Here is a 17,519-nt window from a genome sequence, read left to right as displayed (position 1 = left end):
TGCTTTCACTTGGATGGTTGGCAAAAGTGACATTCTACCAAGTTCCATCCTGCACCCAATGCTACTTGTTTTATTGTTAACATTTAAAATTTGTCTACACCATTTTAATGGTATTTTTTAGTCTCTGGTTTGTCCCAGATCTTCATTACTGCATTAATTGCCCACATTTCAGCTGCATACATTAATAACGGTGTTAGGAGACATTCAGAGATCTTTGATTTTAGATTTACATTTAAACTTTTCCTTGAAAATATGTAATCAATAGATTTCTCAGCTTTATGTGCCTTGTCTGCAAGTCTTTGCATGGTTTCGTTTAGTGTACCATTAGTGTTAAATGTTACATCGATGTAGGTGAAGCTATTAACCTTTTCCAAAAGCTGTTTATGATAAGTTTAACTGTTTTCCGATTTTTTGTGGGATTTTGTAAAAATCATAATTTTTGTTTTCACAGTATTCACTTCTTGTCCCCATTTATTGGTATAGCTGTTAGTTTGTTTAACAGTATTTGTAAACCTTCTCTAGAGTTGAATAGAAGGACGATGTCATCGGCAATATATAATAAATATCAACCGGCTATTTGTAAATGTGTTTATCATAAATCCTGTATTTGTGTGAGGAGTGTAGTCAAACTTAAGGAAAAGATAATGATGTTTAAATTATTGAAGTCGTGAAATTTAAATTTAAAAACACATTATAATCGGACAATGCTAATTGTTTGAGAATGAAAAAAACGTTATTTTAAGACATCTTGAAATCACATGACAAGTGAATTGCAAACAAAATATTTTGCAAAGTAGAATCCTTTTGAATTGTCGATTATAAGGTCATTGCTGCCATGTACGCAGTCGCAGAAAGCCCATGGGCGGTTTTAGTCTCGTATTCTTAAACCATGAAATAATGGTATTATTTTTTAACAAGGACATTATTGACATGTTAAAAGTCTATCATTACATTCAATGTGCAATGACGAAAAGAGTGGAATATTAGAGATTAACTTTTTTTGTATGATATAAAACTTACATCACCAGACATATTCAGCAGTTTTTCAGATTTACACTCAGTAGTGTATGGCGTCATCCATTCACCAGTCTCATAGCAAAATCTTAACATCTTGCCTGGGTATAAAGAAGAATATAAACACATGTCAGCCTACACCGCACCTTTTAGCTACCATAGGATACTTAAGACATTTTGGTACAACTGCTGACCTTCCCCATTAAATGTTGAAATTATGTTAATAACATTTAAGAACTTCTATTATTATTATTGTTATTATTATTATCACTATTGCAAGTGAAGGGGTTTAAATATTAGAAAATAATAAAGCATTGTGTGAGAGACAATTTAGAGGAATGGTGCCTTTCGGTCCTATTGTCAATAAAATGTATCCGTTTGAGCATATATTTGCTATGCCTGCTCATATTTGCTATGCTGGCTGATGTTTGAGGGCTCCCTTTCACAACTTTATCTGTTCATACCTGACTCTGCATTCAATTTGTGAGTCTAAAATAATAAAAGTAATTTCAAAATTGCATGTCAGGAAAATAAAATAGTGAAGGGGTTTAATATTATATAACTATGACAATAAACAAATATTTGGACGAAGTTTATACGTCCCTGGTCGAACCTCGTATAGCATATGAATACAGAGCCACGTTTACATGTAAACACACAGGGAATTAGAAGACCGACACTTGAACTAGAAGACCAATTTTTGAATTAGAAGACTGACACTTGAATTAGAAGACCAATTTTTGAATTAGAAGTCCTATTTTTGAATTAGAAGACTGACACTTGAATCAGAAGACCGATTTGCCATCTTTGGCCATGGTAGATGTGTGTACCGCACTCACAGCCTTCTCACAAACCAGAGCTATTATTTTCTTCTGCTACCCTTCAATATAGCTCATTAAGAACAGTACAGTAAAACGGCCATGGTTTTCAACGATGACTGCACAGCTGCATACACACATAAATGCAGTGCATGTGATTCGCATAAAAGCTATTCCTACATTGTACTAGTATTACATTCTAGTGACGTCAGTCGCCTTGCGTGCACAGTATAACAGTTGCCATCTTTATCACACGTACACCGGTCAGCAAGCCTAACGACTGAGAAATTCTGGATGATAATATCGATATTTGTGTAACAATCGCTGATACGGTGACCGTGACATATATTCCCAACTATATTCAGTGTCAATAACGATTGAAATTGTCGTGAGTCTTGCACTGGAACCCGGAAATATGTACGTACGCATATACGCACATCATGTTGGCAGTTGAGTTTGAGAATTTGAAGCAGACGATATTTTGTTGGATAAAATCCCAGTAACAAACAATAATATACAGTATGGAGTCAATGATCATGTCAACTTGTACTCAAATGTATGTGTACACTTATTTTGAAGATTTTGTGATAAAAGACTGAACCTAGCTGCGTAAATGGAATTGTCAAGGACTGATGGTATTTTATGTATTTACAATTTATTCAGGCGATTTTAGAGTTTTAGAATTTCTTAAGTTTGATACAGATAATTTCAAAAATCATGAAACTTTGTTACAACAGATATCACCAACTAGTACATGCCAACAACAATGATGTTTTTTCCTAAATTTGAAGTGTTTTATGTCTAATTTTTCAAACATTCACATAATATGGTTATTTTGGTTACCATGGCAACTGATATTCATCAAATGGCCATTTTTTAACTCAGCAGGACAAACTACCCTTTGTAGTCAATGTGCAAATAAAGATATATTTATCAGATTTTAATGTTATTTGTGAGATGTATGTGTATATAATGAAAACATAATTTTCACGTCTACCATATGTTTCCATGGAAACAGCTATCCAATTTTATACAATTTATGTTACACCAGGTAGCACTAACTCATACATGTCTAACCAAGGCCATTGTTTTCACTGTATTATTTCTTTTTCAATGTTTTATGTCAACATTTGGAACAATGATTAACACATTATGGTGATTTTGGTTATCATGACAACAGATGTTCATAAAATGACCACTTTTTTGAACTAAGCATAACAATCTGCCCCAGGTAGGGTGGTTAATTTTCAAATAAACTTTTATTAAAATTATTATTATTATTATTATTATTATTATTATTATTATTATTATTATATAATATTATTTAGTCATAAAGTATCTTTATTCAGGGTAAAACTCAATAAGCGTTACAAATAACCCAGATCGTTGAGGGGTCAGCTTCTTTCCATAGATGCCCTCATTAATTATATCAACAATCATGCAAAAGTCCACTTACAAAAACTAAATACATTAAAATATAAAGATATACACATTGTGACATTATATCTCCAGATAAATAAAATAACTGCTAGGCAGAAGAAGTGTCTCTGTAATTGTCTTTGAAGGGTTTAAAAGCCTTAGCCTGCTTTACATGTTCGTAATGAATTCCAAAGATTTCCACCCTTGTGACTTAACGGAGAGCATAGTTATTGTGAGTTGGTTTGATATAGACACTGCTAGCTTTACTAACATGACATCAACACTCTATTCTTAGTCAATATATCCAACTTCCATCTAACTCAGATATACTTTGCATGACTCGTTTCGCTCAGCTCCTAGCTATATCTCAACACATACAATCTAAAGACAATCGAGATATTCTGACAACCAACAAATCATGCATGCTGAACTCTCTGGGTAATAATATGACTCATTTTTGTCCAACTGGTATACTCAATGTTGCAAAACATATATTATCTAGTCATGAAAAGAGATATTTCCATCTTTATATATATGTTAATATTGTAAGTGACAGACAATGATAGATTGATAGACTGGGTAGTCTGTACATACCACTGTATCCATCAGGACAGTCGACCCAGTCAGTACTACAATTAGCGATTGTTGTGTTCCATGCAGCATGCGTTACCATGTCAATGTCTGCAGGGCAAGTCAGTTCCATTTTGACATCTTTACCATACCGATGAATCAAATAGAATGGATCAAGTAAGTTAATGAAGCAAAGCTGATTAAATATTAAACTCCCATTATATTCCGTACAACCAATTTGGATAAGACAGTGTATTTTAATAACGAGCCATTTCAAATTGCATATTATATTCTAAAAAGACTGTAGTTGTAAATTTACTTTATATTATTTCCAATTACTCAAACCTGTTGAATCATGTCTAGTAGCAGGTATACCGATAGTATTTTTTAAATGACATCATGGAATTGTCTGGGTAATACAAAATATTCCAGTCTCGGTTACCATGCCTATACATGTGCCACTTTTCATGCTGGCAATTGGGGTTTTAGTACGTGTGATTGGTGTGAAGTATTTACAGTGAATAATGTCTCAAATCAAACTGTGCCACCTGAATATTGATGCTGTACAGTAGGCAAGGAACACGACTGAATTTCTAGTATAAAAATACAGTAGAAGAATTTACATTCACTATCTCCACTAATGTGCTTTACCCCTAAAGTCTAACCCTACCAAAATACCTTTTACTCATAATTACGGTGCATACCTTCCTAAATGATCTATAATTTATTCCAGGTAAAAAAAGTCAATTTGTCTTTTCAGTACAAATCAATTGCCTTGAAATATAGAAACAGTAAAAAAGTGTGTGAATATTACCTTTGGTTATATTCACCGAATACAATTAAATGTCTTAACCCTTACTGTCCTAGTGGGCGTCTTTTATTGCAAGGAATTTACTCCAAAGCACACACATGAGAGTTACTAAATAATATCTTACCATCCTGACATTGTTTCTCTAACAGTTTAATCGGCAAACAATCGTCCACTTTAAGGTAACGTGCTTCACAAATACAGTCATGTTTTCCAATTGTGTTATTGCATTCTTCGTTCTTGGCGTACGGTGAGCAGTCGTGTGTCTCTGTTGTACATTCGTTCACATCTGACACATACAAGTTGTAATTCAATTTTTAAAAAAAAACAGTTACTTGAATTGATAATGTATAATCAAACTTGACAACTACAAAATTAATTTAACCAATTCTACACTTTCATAGTTTCCTTCCTATTTGGTATATCTATCTTTTTCTATCATTCAAGCTCATTTTCTCATCATGGATGGTCGCATAGCAACTCTTTGTTGATTCAGTATATTTATAAACTAATTCAAATGTTGTAAGATGACCTGCAATTGTCGGTCTGAACGTTTTCAGCATTTTGGTTTGTTTCAATCTATATTTAGTTAGTATACTATTAATCGCCAATAATCAGGACATCTGAAGCATTGTGTATTGGTAAACTAAATTAATGATTTTATGCTACTTGTCAGATGTCGATTGCGATTCACTTCGTCCCACTTTCAACTCGTCCCATTTCAACTCGCATAAGAAATAATAATGATGATAATCACCCGGAAGAATATTAGTGACTGACACGCTTACCACTTCCGCGTGTACAGGTTTTGGAGATGTGTCTCCTCTCCCTATTTAACGCAACTAAGTATTCTAGTACATACTATACCCTGTTTACAGAGCAAGTTGTACTTCATTAGTGGAATACGAGATACCACAGACCCTCCAAACTGAGTATTACTAGCTTCGATTTCATACATGCACAGGTAAATTATATTGTAAAGAATTGGGGTGAGTTTAAAATGGGGCGAGTTGATTTTGGAGCGACTTGAAAATTGGGCGACTTGAGTGGGATGAGTTGAAATGGGACGAGTTGAAATTGGGACGTGTTGATCCGTCACCCTGGTTGTCATGGACAACATGATAGTGTATAAAATACACTAAAACACGTTTGGGGTTATCTTATTTGGTGCTGCCAATGAGTTAATTTTCTGAATTCATTTTTAAAAAAGCGAAAAATTGAGTATTTAGTTTAAAAGACGATTAAAGGAAAAAAATACAAACTGTTCATATGTGCCCCCTCCCCCAGCAACATTTCACAAATACCATCCTGCTGAACGTTAACCCATGGCCACATGCCCGCTACCCAAAAATAGGTGTCCGTCCTCATTTTCCCCTCTCCCCCATATCAGCAAACCCCCACATGCCCCCTTTCCCATCACTCAGCTTCATCTTGCCTTCGAACAAGATATTTGCATTCCGTATTAAGGGATAAAAGCAAACATTTAATTGGTATTCATTTCTACTTATCTAATTTCAATTACATTCAAATGCTGTCTTTGTTCTCGATAGTACATATCCCTTCTTCCCTTGACACCCAGTTGAAATACAAGTTTTGTCAGCTTTGGTTTTGTCTTTCCTTGTTTTTCTTTTGTGTTGTCTTGTGTGTTTGGTTTATTTTGTATAATAAAATGAAATACTTAAGCTGTTTTCCCATCCCATGACCAATACACCCCCCCCCCCCAAAAAAAAAAAAATCAAGGAGAAAAATCATGTACGAACAGTTTTTAGCATAGATGGTAAGGGATCGGTCAGTTTCTCCAGCCGGGGGGGGGGGGGGGGTAGATTCTTATTTCGGGCCGACAAAAAGTCACTGACCCCCCATCTGTAATACCAAAAACAGGCTGACCCCCCCCCCCCCCCATCACTTAAAATTCTAAAAAATGGTGAACCCCCCCCCCCCATATAATATTCACATGACAATCTGCGGAATGTGTTGAGGAAGGAAACTGTTGATAAATTTGTCACAAAGATGGATGGCATGAGTGACAGCGCATATGAATAAACAGATGTATGCTTTACCTTCATTGGCATGGCTACCGTTAGTAACGTAGAGAGGTCAACTCCAGTCACTGTGAAGGGTGGGGCACAGGGTAAAGGACCAATGATCAATTTTGTACTCGCGATTTTCCGGATTTCTAATAATATTTTCTGTATATTTCAAATAAAGTTTTAAATACTGTTTCCTCTTACTGTTTTTTTCTATTTCCTACCTGATATCAGTGTCTTATCTGAGTTTATCAGCTTTGCATTAATTAGTAGCTTGCTAGAACAAACTCACTATTTGCCCAAATTAACGCATTATGCTGTGAGTGTAAACATCTACTGATCCGACTAAATGGTAATACACAGTAGATGTTTACACTCACGGTATAATGTGTTAATTTGGGCAAATAGTGAGTTTGTTCTAGCAAGCTACTAATTAATGCAAAGCTGATAAACTCAGATAAGACATTGATATCAGGTAGGAAATAGAAAAAAAACAGTAAGAGGAAACAGTATATAAAACTTTATTTGAAATGTACAGAAAATAATATTAGAAATCCGGAAAATTGCGAGTACAAAATTGATCATTGGTCCTTTACCCTGTGGGTGGGGCTTTGTTGACGCGGCATGACTGTAATGGAGGAGATACCGGCATGTCATATGATTTGCCATTAACCTTCTTGAATGTCACACATTTTTGAAGCGCCGCCTTGACAGCTTCGTGTATACTTGATATCCAATAGCGTTGTCGAATGTGTTTCACTGTAGACTGGATTCCGGAGTGAAAGACTTTTAAGTGGGCGTGTCTAATCAGTAGATGAGTAAACTCATGATTTCGTAGCAAAAGAGCGGGAAATTTCGTAGAGTAGTTGATTGGTGCATTGTGTAATCTCCCGCCTAAACGAAGTATCCCTTTTCCGTCTAGAAATAAACAAAGTTGTGTCACGAGCGGTTCTTTGACTGTAGATTTTTTAGACAAGGCTGCAATTTCTTTGTCCAAAGTTTCAGCTTGTATTGTTTTGATCCATACATTTTCAGCTTCTTTTATTTCTTTTGGCGAGGGTGAACCTGTAGCGCGATTTTCGTCTTTTCCTTTAGTAGCAGTCACGAATCTCAATACCAGCGCAGTAACTCTTAGTAGTTTGTGTAACGAGCTGTATTGATTTATGTCTATGAGTTCTCTGATGCTGTGAATAGCAGGTTTCTCGTCCTTGTCAACTTGTGTAGCATCTTGTGATTCTGAGTGAATTTCATGTTGTAGTAAGACTGTGCTGTCGAATAATTCACATATCGGCCAGTCACCTTGGCTTAACCAAGTCGGTCCATCCCACCATAACTTTGATTGTTTGAGTTCTGTTGTAGTAATTCCCCTTGTAAGTAAATCCGCGGGATTGTCCTTAGATGGACAATATTTCACGTGGTAGGAAGATTTGTTTATTTCCTTGACTCTATTTTGTACAAACACTGGCAACTTTTTCTGTCCCGTAATCCAGTGAATAACTATTTGGCTGTCGTACTTGTTTTGTGAACGAAAGTTGACCCTGTAGTGCGCCAATTATGTGGTTTGCTAGTCTCGTAGCGATTGCGGCTCCCATTAACTCCATTTGCGGAAGAGATATTTCTTTCAATGGTTTCACACGCGTCTTTGCCATCACGAGCGACGTTTTGTTTCCACATCTTAAGTAAACTGCTGCCCCATAAGCTTGAGGACTCGCATCAGAGAACACGTGTAGTTCGCAGTCGTTGGGGTTGATGTCTGACATATATTGGCGCCGAAATGTCACGTTTTGGACATCATTCAAATCAATGATAATTTCTTTCCATTTCTTTGCCATCGATTCAGGGATAGATTCATCCCAGTCTAGTTTTTCTTTCCATAATTCTTGGATGAACGATTTAGCTTTTACTTGTACCGGTGATAAATATCCTAGTGGGTCAAATACACTTGCCGTAGCTCTGACTATTTCGCGTTTAGTAATGATGGTGTCCGACTTAGACGAATTTATTTTCTTAGCATATGAAAGTTTATCCAAATCCGTTTTCCACTGTAATCCCAGAATATTCACGTTTGTATTCTCTTCGAGTTTTCCATCTTTGTTGGCCAGTACACAGACTTCTTCGCTATTGTTACGATATTGAAGTACATTGACTATGTAGCACGCCCTCTTGAGGCGACCCACATTGTGTTATTAAAAAGACAATGGCTTTCTAAACATGGTGTCAGAAGCGGAGATTTGGTGATCGCATTTACTCACTAAATCAAGCCAAACAACCACAACCTGTCCAGAAAATTTCAACACAAGCAACAGTGATTTGTCCGAACTGATTGCATATTGAGGAACGGATCAACAAGACGAAATTTGAAACCGGGAGCTGTACCCATAAACTGGCGGTAAGCAAAACAATAGAAACAAAATGGCGTCGAACACGTTCCCAGTGCCCGCACCCATGGACATGAAGGGAAATAAAGCGGAAAACTGGTCATTTTTTCAAGACCAATGGGAATCGTACGAAATAGCAACTGAGCTAGATAAGAAAGACAACAAGATTAGAGTTAGCCACCCTGATATCAGTTATGGGAAAAGAATGTTTCCACACATACAAACATCTTGACATAACAGAGGAGGACAAAAGAGAAACAAAGCACATACTATGCCACCTAAAGAAACACTTTGACCCCACCCGAAACGTGGCATACGAGCGATTTGTGTTCAACTCAATCACCCAAGACAGATCGGAAACTATCTATGAGTATCTCAATAAACTGCAAGAGCTGGCAGCCACATGTGAATTTGGTACATTACATGATGACATGATTCGTGATAGAATAGTGATAGGAACCAAAGATGGTGATGCAAGGGCCAGGATGTTACGAGAATCGTCAAAGCTTACTCTAAACAAGGCCATAGAGATATGCAAAACCAGTGAGGTCACACAGAAGCAGTTGAAGAAATTTGAAACAACCGAACTGGAAGAAATAAACTTCACATCAAAATACAAGAAGAGGCCAAGCAAAGACAAAAATGGCACAGAAGAGAAGAGAAGGGAGTCATCAAACAAGACATGCCAATACTGTGTTGGCCAACATGAAAGAAATAAATGCCCTGCCTATGGGGAAACATGCAGAGTGTGTAACAAACAAAACCACTTTGCCAGGGTGTGTAGACAAAGAAAATATAAACGCAGAGTTCACATGATAGCTGAAGAAGAGACAGACAGTGAACATGACCAGTCCTCATCTGGCGAATCTGTCCTGCAGATTGAACACAGCATTGAATCTCTCAAAGGAAAAGGCAAACAGTGGTTTGCAGCACTCAAACTCCGTTCAGATAGCAGTCACGAATATCAGTTGTCATGCCAACTAGATTGTGGTGCCACATGTAATGTGATCAGGTACAATGACCTCTGTAAAATATGCCAAGATGGTAAGCCCAGACTACAACCAAGCTGTGCCACACTGAAACTATATGGAGGACATATTATCAAACCACGTGGACAATGTCGACTTTATTGTAACCACAATGACAAATCATACACACTTGAGTTCCAGATTATCGACACAAATCAAAAGCCACTACTGTCTGGGGATACCTGTCAAACACTTGGCCTGCTCACAGTAAATGTACCGGAGACAGTACACACAATGAATATGGCAACAACTATACTAATATATTCGGTGAAGACTCCTAAACCATCAGTGAAGAAAATGAGTGCAAACACTGCCAAGGACAGAGTCTACCAATATACATCACCATTGACACAGGACAAGATACTATCAGACTACAGAGATGTATTCCAAGGCCTTGGGTGCCTACCAGGGCAATACCACCTGCAAGTGGACCAATCAGTAAAACCAATCAAGCATCAGCCACGCAAAGTTGCAGTAGCACTAAAGTCAGAGCTAAAGAAAAAAATAGAATCTCTGGAAAAGCAGAAAATACTTACTAAAGTGCCAGAACCCACCGACTGGATCAGTAGCATGGTAGTTGTGAAAAATCCTGGTAAACTACGTATCCGAAAGGACTTGAATAAAGCACTGAAACGGTCACACTATCCAATGCCAACCATCAAAGACATACATTTGGCTAAGGCCAAAGTGTTCTCTGTACTTGATGCAAAGGATGGATTTTGGCAAGTGAAACTTGACAAGGAAAGCAGTTATCTGACAACGATGTGGACACCTTTGGGCCGTTACCGCTGGCTATGCATGCCATTTGGAATAGCGACAGCCCCCAAAGAATACCAGAGACAACAACATGAGGATCTTGAAGGACTGGACAATGTAGAGGTGATAGCAGACGACATCATAGTAACATATGAGGATACAGTGGCAGACCATGACAAGTGTCTCATTGGATTACTAGACAGGGCCAAACAAATAAATCTCAAGCTAAACAAAAAGAAAATGCGGTTACTCCTCAAGTCAGTACCATGGATGGGCCACCTGTTCACCGATGAGGGCCCACGCCCTGATCCAGAGAATATAAAAGCAATAATTGAAATACCAAAACCAAATGATATCCAGGCAGTCCAACGCTTGATAGGATTCGCAACATACCTGTCCAGATTTCTCCCCCACCTGTCTGATGTCTGTAAGTCATTACGACATCTCACAGACAAGGATGCAGTATGGTGTTGGCAAACATAACATGATGAAGCCATCGAACAACTAAAGCAGCTGGTTACAAACCACCCAGTTCTTCGATATTACGATGTTAACGAAGAAGTCACACTCCAATGTGATGCAAGAGAAATGAGACTAGGGGCAACAATCCTACAAAATGGTCAACCAGTAGCTTTTGCATCCAGGACACTCACACCAACAGAAAGATGCTATGCACAATTGAAAAGGAATGCCTCGCTATCGTTTTTGGCTGTGAGAGATTCGATCATTATATATTTGGACGCCACACCATCAATGTCGACTTTGACCATCAGCCACTCGAAATCATTTTCAAGAAACCATTGTTGTCGGTCCCAAAAAGGTTACAACAAATGCTGGTCCGCCTACAAAAGTTTAACCTAGATTTACACTATAAGAACGGCAAAGAAATGTACATCGCAGACTTCCTGTCACGTGCATCACTACCACTAAAGAAACCAACTAAAGAGATGCCAGCATATGAAATATTCAACATCACTGAAGAAGCCAAACTCAGCACAGAATTTGAGAGTATCAATGCAGCAGACTACATCAACATCTCAGAGCAAAGACTCTACCAGATCCAGCAACATACACAGCTAGATGAATGTCTGCAAGCTCTGAAGTTAACAATTCTAACTGGCTGGCCAGAGCACAAAGATGAAGTGCCGCTAATCATAAGAGAATACTGGCTGTACAGAGACGAACTCACCGTTCAAAATGGTGTGCTATTCAAGGGATCCAGAGTGATCATACAGAAAGCTTTATGTCCAGAGATGCTAAGTCGCATTCTCGGGCACAGAAAAGTTTAGCGACATATTTTCCATTTTTCACGCTCAAATGTGTGTCACGTGAAGTCTCAAACTCTATTTCTTTAGCGTTGATGTCTGCATTAGCTTCATTTATTCCGATAGTCTCTAAATCCCAATAGGATTGTAGTTTCGATTCTTCTTCACATGTGTTAGCGGCAACATGTAGCATAGTGGTGTTAGAGTTCAATGTAGTTTGACTGGTTGGACCAGAAAGTAAGTATCCAAACTTAGACATTACCGCTGTAGGACCGTTTCCACGAATAACACGATCTTCAACAAATTCCCAGTAACAATCTGCCCCTATCAATACCGATATTTCGAAGGAGTCCACATTTGAGATTGGATGAGCAAATTGTAGGCCTCTTAGATGAGGTTGGTTCAGTAGCGAGCGAGAGATTAAATTTGTAATTGGTGCAGAAATCTTGGGTACGATTAAAGCCGATATTGTGCGAGGTCCGTCTAGAGTTTGCAAGGTGATGTTTGTCACATCAAATGATCGCATTTGTGGTCCCTTTTCTCCAAATGTCGTTAAGTTTACTAATTCTGAATTGTTCGGTTTCAGATTGAGTTTATTAGCCAGATCATGAGTAATAAATGAACGTGTAGCACCTTCATCGAATAATATTGTAGCGTTTACCGTATCCGAGTCTGTAGATACTGGAGCAACAGCTGTTTTCAGTAAAACGGGTCCATTTTGTGAGTTTTCGGTAGTTTTCGTTCTGGCAAAGTAGACGTGCGTGTGACTAGCGGTCTGAGAAGGGGTAGAAGTAGGTTCGGTGTTTTCCTCAGATTTCTTTGGCGGGGTTACCTGTTTAGTCTCCGAACTAGAACACAGCGACGTGTGGTGTTTCCATCCACATTTGCCTTTCGACTTACATTCTGAAGCTCTGTGTCTTCCCAGGCAGTTGAAGCACAGTCTGTCTCGTTTTGCGATATCGTGATGTTTCTTGCGATCGATGACTATGACACAGTCATTGTGGTAGTGCGGTCCCTTGCAGTAGGCACAAGTTCTAGGTTTTCTTGGGTGCGTCGTTCCTTGCGGGGGTGAAGTCCTCCTAGTGTCTGTGTAAAAAGCAGTGGTGCATGGTGTTTCCGCGAAAGTGTTTCGTTCTGGTTCATCGTTAGAACCAGCTTGAAGTGCTTCTATCTCTTTCAGTAGTGCTTGTCGTAATTCGGCGAGCTTCCAGTCTTTATCACCGTGTTCACGCGCAATTTGTTGACGAACGTTCCCGGGTAATTTCTCTAATATGATCGGTACCAGGAAGTCACCGTAGGTGGTCTCCATTTTCCCTAGAGCTTCGAGTCCATGAATACTGCTTTCCAATGTGTCATAAAAGTTCCTTAGCCTGTCTTATTCATTAGTGGGTTTTGATAAATCCCACAAGGATTTCATGTGAGCATGAATTATCTTATGGGTCTGTCCGTATCGTTTTCTAAGGATTTGAGAGCATGTTTGTAGTTTGCGTCTGTGAGAGGCAAACCAACAATCATGCGAGCGGCTTCACCCGACAGTTGGGTTCGTAAATACTGATATTTTTTAATGTCTCCGAGGTTAGGATCTTAATCAACAGCCGAATTAAAGGTGTCGGAAAAACTCGCCCATTTGAGGACATCCCGTTGAACATAGGTAACTGCAGTTTGGGTAAACTCACAGACTTGTAGGTGGGTGCAGGAGCTCGGGATGCAGTCACATTGAAATTTGAGTTAGCGGTTGTGTGAGTCGTCGATCTTTCCGTAGTTTTAGTCTTGATGAATCGTTGGATCTTAGCTTTCTTGGCGTATGTTTTGTCGAGGTAATCGTCACCTTCCATTAATGTAGTTTCAAGTTCCGTGGCGAGTTCAATTGTACTGACTATCTGGTAGTCCAATTTTTTATTATTTTAAATTTTTCATTAATTAATTCTAGTAGAACGTTCAGATCCAGGAGTTTTTCGGGGTCTTCAGGGGTGTATGAGTCTATCAGTCTCTTTGCTTTTCCTAGTAAAGAAGTTATCTTTCCTCAATAAGCACTGCGGGTTCCCTTTGGGTTTTGAATTTTCTGTAGTCCGTCAGCCATTCTTGTTTGATTCTGAAAGTTGGAGTGGTCGAACGTTGTACTGTATTTTTTCACCGTTTGTGAATTAGCTAAACATTTACATGTACCACATTTCAGACAAGGCTATATGCCATTGTAGAAAGGATTTTTTTTCTTCCATCACAATCCAAAACAGCATGACCCCCTACTGCCAATTTCAAAAACAGGGTGACCCCCCCCCCCGGCCGAAGAAACTAGCCAGACCCTAAGATATGCCATGTTGTTCAGCCCTATAAGGCTTCTCTACCACTGGATGATAACATGGCATATCGTTTGCTGCACCCTTTTTTTACTCACTCCATGACACAAAGTTAACATTTTTACAATGGAAAGTGTTTCGAATTTCACTGTGGCTTTAAAAAATATCCGTATTCAAGGGAATATTAGATGCTTTATTCAAAACATGAATTATAGATTTGCCGACAGAACAATATAAATATTAATTTATTCATATATTGTCTAGCTACATTTATTTGATATATTAAATCAATATTTCAACAGAGCCCTTGTTTGTTATTGGGTTCAATATAGTATAGTATGTTTTATTTGACATGAAATAATGTAAGAAACACATTATCTAGGGTCAAAAACATACAGAAACAACAAGAACAGCAATAATAGATTAATTATATATACAGTATATATATATATATATATATATATACATCATGTATATATATATATATATATATATATATATATATATATATATATATATATATATATATATATATATATATATATATATATAGTTTGTATATATATGTATTTAGTTTACAGATGTATTGCTACAAAACTATTGCGCTCTGCCACTGTGGTATAGAGCACTGTCTTAGCAGATTGATACTCACCGAGTTATATATATATATAACACTAAACTACAGTATTGAATACAAAGATAATAATGAATTAGAGAATTTTCCAAAGCTATTAGTGATGACATCATCATTGAGCTCATTATTCGTTTTTTAGATAATATTGACAGACTTTGATCATAAATTTCGATAGTTCTTTGAAATTGGTTTCTAGTTTCAATTACAGATGTATTGCTGCAATCCATTATAGCATGGATCTCATCATCAATAGCTTTAGTATTACATAAATGACATAATTATTTCATCCGGGGGAATCCCTTGCAGGTATATCGTAGTCTTTCGATTCAATTTGGTAAATTATATGCTGAGATCCTGAGCTTTGTTATGCTGACTTTGTGCCAAACATTATTTACTTGTTCTTGATATAGTTCAAATTCATAATGTGTTTTAGATTTGTTATCGGTACGTAATTTGTTGTCAGTTTTTTGAATCGTTATTATCCAAATACTATCGATATCAATCTTTTTCAATTGACTACTAAGATTTGTTACATCAGCATCACCATTAAGCGCAGTTATCTCATGCAACTTATTGACAAAGGACGTCCATATATTACCATGAGTTTTCTTTTTTGAGGTGAAAGCACATTATACCATAGACAATAGAGATCCCTCTCTATTGTCTATGATTATACAAGGTTACTGCATTCTCCATTTCTTGATCTGTTTTCATAATTTAACATTTGTTTACAGATTTCTATAATGACTGTAATTAAGCTTTTGAGACAATATTACTTGACTTTTTGTGTACACTCAACACTTGTTTGCAAAATTTAGAATGTATTTGTTCAAAAGGGTGTTAATCACTAAACAAATGTTTGATAAACACTTCATTACCAAGTTCTTCATTTGTATAGTTTAAGCTCCCCAAACTTCCTTTTCTCCACCTATGTAAAAATCACTGTCAATCATTTGGCCTAGATTACTGAAAATAATAACTTTTGTCTTATTAGTATTAACTTTAAGTTTCCATTTCTTACAATAGTTATGAAACTTATCTAGACTATTTTGAAGGCCTACATAACAATATCATCCACAAAAGGTAGACAATTAAATCAAGAGTTGTATAGATTTACAGGATTATAATAAATATTATCTGATAGATCATTTATAAAAATATTAAACAAGAGTGGGCTTAAATTACTCCCCTGTTTAACACCACTTGAAGATGGAAAAGTGTTGGTACAACCGTGAACAGTTTTGATGGCATAATATGTTTCAGATTACATTGATTGAATCAGGCTATATAATTTTCCTGTGACACCTGATTTAAGTAATTTGCATAGCATACCACCATCAGTGTTTTTGCTAAGGTTTGGGAACCCCGGTAACAGAAAGGGGGAAAGAGGTAAAACTGGTAGTGCTTCCCATGCAATGTATCATAATTTTGGTGGGGAACCCCGGTAAAATGATGTGGGAACCCCGGTAGATTTTACCTACTTACCGCCCTTAAATAAAACACTGACCATACACTGTCGAAACCCTTGCGCAGGTCAATAAAGCAAGCAGAGATATTGGTTTCTATCTGCTCTACATACATACTTACTAATTAAAGATTTAAGTATAAAAATACAATCAGTTGTACGATAATTCTTGTGAAAACCAAACTGTGTGTCTTGGATATATAATTACGGTTGTTCAGGATTACGTTTAGAAGTTTAGAGAAATTGAATTTGACAGCATTATACCTCTATTATTATTGACATTTGTAATGTCCCCAGACTTATGTAATGGAACAAGGTAGCTTGTATTCCATTGATTTGGATATTTGCCATTTGATAAGATTTGATTGAATAATTTTCTCATACAGAGGACAATTGATGGGGTAACACATGTCAATATGTCATGAATTATAGAGTCAGAACCTGGTGATTTACCTGTTTTAATTTTCTGGAGGGCATTATAAATTTCCTAAGTACCAATGTCCCTGTCAAGATCATGGTTATTAATAGAATGTGTATCAAATTGTTGTACATGTAATGTTGTATTCACCTCAAAATCAATAGTTCAGCTGTGGTTTGGAGTGCCTGTGTCAATATTGTATAATTTTGAAAAATAATCTGTCCAATCCAGGTAAGATTGGACAAATCATTTTTCAAAATTGTACAATATATGACATAGCAAACAACAGCCTTGGTGATTATGTACCCATGTAAGTGACATACCCACATAATAAAACATACCCAAGTAATAAAAGTCAACATTGAACCTACCGACACAACCTGTAAGCGTTGACCAATTTCCATTATGGCAAGTGGGGGATGATTCGTCTACCTCTGGTCGCCAGCCTTTTTTACATTGTTCTAGTAGTGTATTGTTTGATTCCAGTATTATCTTAAATGACTCATCATGTTCCACTTCTCTCTCACAAGGAGCTATATAGAACAATGATTTAGAATAAACACAGTTTGTCCAAAATAGACATTTTTAATTATTATGTGCTTGTCCTGTTACATCCCCTTTC

General features: G+C 37.1%; 3 protein-coding genes across 3 annotated transcripts; 1 reads left to right on the top strand and 2 right to left on the bottom strand.

Annotated features, from left to right (window-relative positions):
- Positions 1-7,248: 7,248 nt before the first annotated feature.
- LOC144450651 (uncharacterized) lies at positions 7,249-8,488 on the bottom strand. The gene is made up of 2 exons (XM_078141296.1): positions 8,171-8,488; positions 7,249-8,049 (listed from the first exon to the last, which is right to left on the bottom strand). The coding sequence occupies exons 1-2, from the start codon at positions 8,486-8,488 to the stop codon at positions 7,249-7,251; spliced, it is 1,119 nt and encodes a 372-aa protein (XP_077997422.1).
- Positions 8,489-9,228: 740 nt separating this feature from the next.
- On the top strand, positions 9,229-11,301 carry LOC144450650 (uncharacterized). The gene has a single exon (XM_078141295.1). It carries the CDS (start codon positions 9,229-9,231, stop codon positions 11,299-11,301), a length of 2,073 nt encoding a protein of 690 aa, XP_077997421.1.
- A 744-nt stretch (positions 11,302-12,045) lies between these two features.
- Positions 12,046-13,392, bottom strand: LOC144450649 (uncharacterized). Its single transcript, XM_078141294.1, has one exon. It carries the CDS (start codon positions 13,390-13,392, stop codon positions 12,046-12,048), a length of 1,347 nt encoding a protein of 448 aa, XP_077997420.1.
- Between the last annotated feature and the right edge of the window lie 4,127 nt (positions 13,393-17,519).

This window comes from Glandiceps talaboti, chromosome 20, assembly GCF_964340395.1.
Source record: "Glandiceps talaboti chromosome 20, keGlaTala1.1, whole genome shotgun sequence".
NCBI lineage: Eukaryota > Metazoa > Hemichordata > Enteropneusta > Spengelidae > Glandiceps > Glandiceps talaboti.
Note: the sequence above shows the minus strand (reverse complement) of the source record. Positions and strands in the feature narration are given on the sequence as shown.